The sequence below is a fragment of the Pecten maximus genome, chromosome 11 (assembly GCF_902652985.1).
Source record: "Pecten maximus chromosome 11, xPecMax1.1, whole genome shotgun sequence".
NCBI lineage: Eukaryota > Metazoa > Mollusca > Bivalvia > Pectinida > Pectinidae > Pecten > Pecten maximus.
In genome coordinates this window covers 3371661-3377523 of record NC_047025.1, presented here as the reverse complement: position 1 = coordinate 3377523, position 5863 = coordinate 3371661, and the positions used below count along the sequence as shown (strand labels likewise).

Sequence of the window (5863 nt, the reverse complement as noted above, 5' to 3'; positions counted from 1 at the left end):
ATCTTGTGATACAATCCAACATCTATTAGATACATGTAGTTAAACAAATTGCATGCTAACAGTTTAGACTAGTAATGTTAATCCAATAAAAAGTGTTTAACATAAAAGGCAGAAGGGGAAGAAAACCATACATAAATACTACCAGTATTACAGTACCTGTAACTCTATATACAGATACGTGTATATTTACCCTTTAGCAACAGACAGACCATGACGGAGTCATTGGGTAGGCTATTTTTAACATTTCTCTGCAACAGAAAAGCATTCAAGCAGAGCTTTTTAGGCTTTTACTTAGGAAGGGCTAACGAGACACACCTGTATCTTCGCCTCTTATTAACAAGTTACATATTGTGATGAAGATGTAAGAAATACATTTACAACGAAGGGGTACCATCTCTTCACCAACTGGACCCGCCCAGGTGTATTTCGTGTCATTCCTCATGAAAACGTCATTGGATCTCACTTATCCCTTCCCGGTAAGATTTCAAAATATATAAATATACATTTTATGTGTAATGCATGTCAACATATTCTAACCACACTCCGATGAATCTATGAATTATTGCCTTTCGAATTCGGGAAAGTTTATCACGTATGTAGTTATAACACTATTCAGTTTTTGTGAAGTAGTCGTTACCGATGTTGTCCCTTTTAGCTATGTTAGCCGCCATCTTGGATTGTAAAAGAATGTTTGGATGGCTGACGATAGTTTAATTTATTCCTAGCAATACTATTTAATATTAAGATCTGACGATTGTCTTCAGACAGTAACTGATCATAATATACGTACTTTTACGCTCAAGCGGCCAGGGGTAAGGTCTAAAGTGAGTATAGGTTTTCTTATTAATGTATTAAGACGGCAGCTTTTGATATGATATTCGTATATGAATGAAATGAAATCAAATCTGGGATCGCTGTCCTCCCCATTGTTAGGTTGACGCAAATAGTGTGTAGTCCTGACATACGACACTGTCTACATCGACAAGTCAATCGGTGTTATGTACTAAATAAATAACAACAATAAACAACTTGAGAGAGGACATAACGATGTTCTCTTTTTGCTCTCTGTTTATCAAAGTGAGTATAGACCACAAACCCGTCCAATGCCCTCATACACGCGTTCACATAGATTATGCTGCAGTAGCCTTTGATCAATGACGTCATCTTGTTATGATTTCAAACAGATATAATATACTGTATATATAGAGGATATTGAATGGTTTCCCGTTTAATATAACATATAGTTCACGAGTATGACAGAATATCCATATTTATTTTGATATGGAAATATTCTGTCATACGAGTGAAATATGTTATATTTAACGGGAAACCATTCAATTTTCTTTTTATTGCATTTCATAACTTAAAAAAAACCAATCAAAATCATCGAAAAATTAATAGTGTCAAAAAGTGTGGGAATTGGTAATGACGTCATCTCTTTGTGACGTTACGCAGCGCAATTTACGCGTTTTCTTCTGTTATAGGATAATTTGTGCATGAATAGCTACGTCAAGTGAGTATTTTGTCAAAAACTTGTCTAAAAATATCAGAAATACAGCAAAATAACCAATTTATCTATCTCCGCTTCGATTGGAAAAATCGGCAAGTTTCAACAAGGTGAATACAAAGGTCCGATCTGATTGGTCAAAAACGGAAAACTTATATTTTCAGAGCAAAATCTTATATTTTCACTGCAAAATCTTATATTTTCACTGCAATTCTTAAATTTTCACTGCTCATCGCTGTAATGAAAATATGTTTTATTAATTTGATAAATTACTATCTTTCACTGGCAAAAATGCAATAAAACCGCTTATTTTCGGGGGTAAAAAAAATCGCAAACATATCAAAGAATGACTTCAACGACATCCTGTAACATTCGACCCGTGATATTCAACAGAATGGCAACATGTCCCAATGCCATTGTTGATTTTACCGACACACTGTCATATCCGACACACTGACTTTACCGACACACTGTCATATCCGACACACTTACTTTACCGACACACTATCATATACGACACACTTACTTTACCGACACACTGTCATATCCGACACATTGACTCGGTCCATACAGTGTCGACAAAGTGAACAAAATCACTGTGGCATAAGTGTGCAGGAATCGAATAACAGAATTTTAAAAACAAGATATCGGTTTGGTAGGAGTGAAAAATAAAACAAAGAAAGAGTAAGGGGGAAAAGGCAAGAAAGAAAGGATAATTTAAGATCGCACGTCTTGTAATGGGGACAGGAGATCAGGTTTGGTCTCTTTGATGTCCCCTCTGAAAGATGACACGGATTCTGCGAGAGACACACATACCGTGGAATACAACAGGCCGTATTATAGGGCTCTCCCTCGTCCCTAAACAGGTGAATTCAGAAAAACAAATCCCACACCTACAAAGAGATAATTAGGAGAATGAATCGCGCCTAACAACAGTTAGTGAAAATTTATCAAATAGAGATATTTTGGTAAGTTTAAAGGTTGTTAAAATGTCTTTTATTAAGTTTAGATAGTGTCATGATAATTTACTTTTTCAATTTCCTCCTCAGATTTCTGGAGCTGCTACATTTGGAAAATGGCAAATCAGGGTGAGCAATATGAGAATTCCTGGTTCCTGTATGACGTCCTCGACAGGTTTATAGGGAGTCGTGAGGTTGTGGCCGCCAGGAGAAGGATGACAGTTTTAATGGAGCATTTCGACAATCAAGAAACAACATGTCTCCAAGAATTCAATACAGGAAGCGTAGCCGAAGGAGTGGTCATGCAAGGCTCGGACGTCGACATGATGCTACATGATAAGGCTGTGATAGTTTTGTGCCAATATCCGGATACTAGTTTTCAATCAGACTACAAGGATAAAACAGTTTTAGTGATGAGAGACGCTGACAGCAGACCTGGCTATGTAACCCTGGAATTAGTTCAGCTGGGCGAAAGAGTTCATGAACACGTGATCGAATCTATTATTCCAGATAGAGATGCATATTTCATATCAAGTGAAATATACACAAGATGTGACCAGGATAGCATGAGCGGACACTTCCAGTTGCCCACGGAAATTCATGGTCCAGCTTGTACTATGGAATATGAACATAATAACTTAAATGTAGATTATGTGAAATCTTTCCGGTGTTATCGTTGGCCTAAGGAGGCAGGTGAGTGGGTTACTAGGCCCCGTCTTCATAACTGGCCAGATCAAGCTTTGAGAGATCAGATAGTACAAGGTGGTTGTCATCTTGTCCCTGTGGGAGACAAAACGTCTGCGGACACATTCCTACAATGGAGGATTTCGTTCACTACTGCGGAAAGGAAACTCATGTATTCTCTCACTCATGTGCAATTTTTAGTGTATGGACTTCTCAAGTACTTCCTCAAACAGATATCTGACATGTTGAAACAGTTAGCAGGATATATAGATATCATATCATCATATATTATAAAAACTGTTATTTTCCACACAGTGGAAAACACGCCTGGTCTGCTTTGGCAAGAAAAACACACATTTCTCTGTTTCATATTATGTTTAAACATTCTGATAACCTGGGTGAAGACAGGATATTGTCCTAATTACTTCATTAAAGGAAACAATATGTTTCTTGGCAACGTTCACGGTGAAAATCAACGAAAGCTCCTTCATTTTCTGGTTGATCTCTATGATCAGAAATGGGGATGTCTTTCAGTTGGAACATTCATACAACCATCCATAGGAGAACTTATTGATAGAGTAAGGAATGGAGACTGGGAATATGTTCTACCTCCTTCAACACGATTAGAACTGGTGTGTGATGAAGTGGTGCTGGTTGACACATTCTCATTCGTATGTAAGTGTTCTCCCAAGGTACTTCCTGCTTCTCTTTCACTCCTCTCAAAATCACAGTCAGACATGGATGAATTCATACCTTACACATTTATGGCAATGGCGGTATGTCACAAAGGAATGGAGGGTTTCCAGAAACATAATACAGCGAGAGGAAATAAAGAGAAGTACAAATCGCTCAGGAAATCCAAGAAACTTCTGACACCACTTTCCTCAATGTGTACAAGTCCAGGAGAGTTAACATTAGCAACATATTACTACCAGACTGGGAATTACAGTAAAGCCCTGGAAATATGTGGAAACATGATTTCGTCTTTTAAAATTTATGTTTTAGACTTTCACTGCACAGACAAATATGAGCAACGCTTCTGTGGACGGGGGTATACCCTGCTACAGAAATGTAAGGCTGTCTGTGTATCAGATATCATGTTCACACAGAATGCTTTACATTTCTATCCGTCACAGTTGCATCTGGAGGTCGAAAAATGTCCTCTGGGTGTTCCTCCACTTCCCTTCGCCCTGTTCCTGTCTTTCCTGTGTTACCACGAACTCGGCCACGCTAGGAGACGTGACACAGCATTGGACTACCTTCGAGCTGTAAAGTATGACAGGGAACAGGGTGGCAGCAAGAACTGGATAGTCCACAATCTCCTTGGTATCTGCTATGAGATGGTTGGAGACACACAGAGAGCAATCGGGGAATACAGAGACTCTCTGGGTTCAGTATCATTTCATCAATACGTTAACCCAGCCAAAGAGAGGATACAGCGATTATATCAGTTAGAGACATTTGGAAAACAGCTGGCCTTATAAAAACATTCAATTCAGTGTTTTGGAGGTTTGTTGGTTTATTTTGTTTAGCGTCCTATTAACTGCCAGGGTCATTTAAGCACGTGCCAGGTTTGGAGGTGGAGGAAAGCCGGAGTACCCGGAGAAAAACCACCGGCCTACGGTCAGTACCTGGCAACTGCCCCACGTAGGTTTTGAACTCGCAACCCAGAGGTGGAGGGCTAGTGATAAAGTGTCGGGACACCTTAACCACTCGGCCACTGAGTGGAGGTACAAGATCTGCACAACTATGGGCAAATCAACAAATACTCATATGTTACCATTCTAGGACTCGTCAATGATGTCAGGTACATCATACGGCTGTGTCGACCTTCTAGGACTCGTCAGTGATGTTAGGGACATCATACAGCTGTGTTGCACTTCTAGGACTTGTCAGAGATGCTGGGGACACCATACAGCTGTTTCGTCCTTCTAGGACTCTTCAGTGATGTAAGAGACATAATACAGCTGTGTTACCCTTCTTAGACTCGTCAGTGATGTTAGGGACATCATACAGCTGTGTTGCACTTCTAGGACTTGTCAGAGATGCTGGGGACACCATACAGCTGTTTCGTCCTTCTAGGACTCTTCAGTGATGTAAGAGACACAATACAGCTGTGTTACCCTTCTTAGACTCGTCAGTGATGTTAGGGACATCATACAGCTGTGTTGCACTTCTAGGACTTGTCGGAGATGCTGGGGACACCATACAGCTGTTTCGTCCTTCTAGGACTCTTCAGTGATGTAAGAGACATAATACAGCTGTGTTACCCTTCTTAGACTCGTCAGTGATGTTAGGGACATCATACAGCTGTGTTGCACTTCTAGGACTCGTCAATGAGGTTAGGGACATCGGACATCTGTTGCGTCCTTTTACGATTTGTCAATGATACTAGGGACATCATACAACTGTTTCGTCCTGCCAAGATTCACGAATAATGTCAGGGACATCATAATGCTGTGACGCACTTCTAGGATTCGTCAATGATGTCAGGCACATCGTAAAGCTGTTTTGTCCTAATTGGACTCGTCAGTGGGGGGACCCAAAAACCAAAAATTACCAACAACTTTTTTTTATACCGATTTTTTTTAAAAAGGTTTTTAATTTTTCAAAAGGAAGGTTTAATAATAACACGTTTCCAAATTTGGAAAGACCGAAAATTTTTAAAAAGGAAATTAAAAAGAGGCCTGAAATTTTATGTTGGTTTTTTTTG

The 5863-nt window shown here is 39.5% G+C and overlaps 1 protein-coding gene across 1 annotated transcript; it reads left to right on the top strand.

Moving 5' to 3' along the window:
• The first annotated feature begins 306 nt into the window (after nucleotides 1–306).
• Nucleotides 307–4752, top strand: LOC117337097. The gene is made up of 2 exons (XM_033897883.1): nucleotides 307–476; nucleotides 2557–4752. The coding sequence occupies exon 2, from the start codon at nucleotides 2583–2585 to the stop codon at nucleotides 4632–4634; it is 2052 nt and encodes a 683-aa protein (XP_033753774.1). The 5' UTR covers nucleotides 307–476; nucleotides 2557–2582; the 3' UTR covers nucleotides 4635–4752.
• The last annotated feature ends 1111 nt before the right edge of the window (nucleotides 4753–5863 follow it).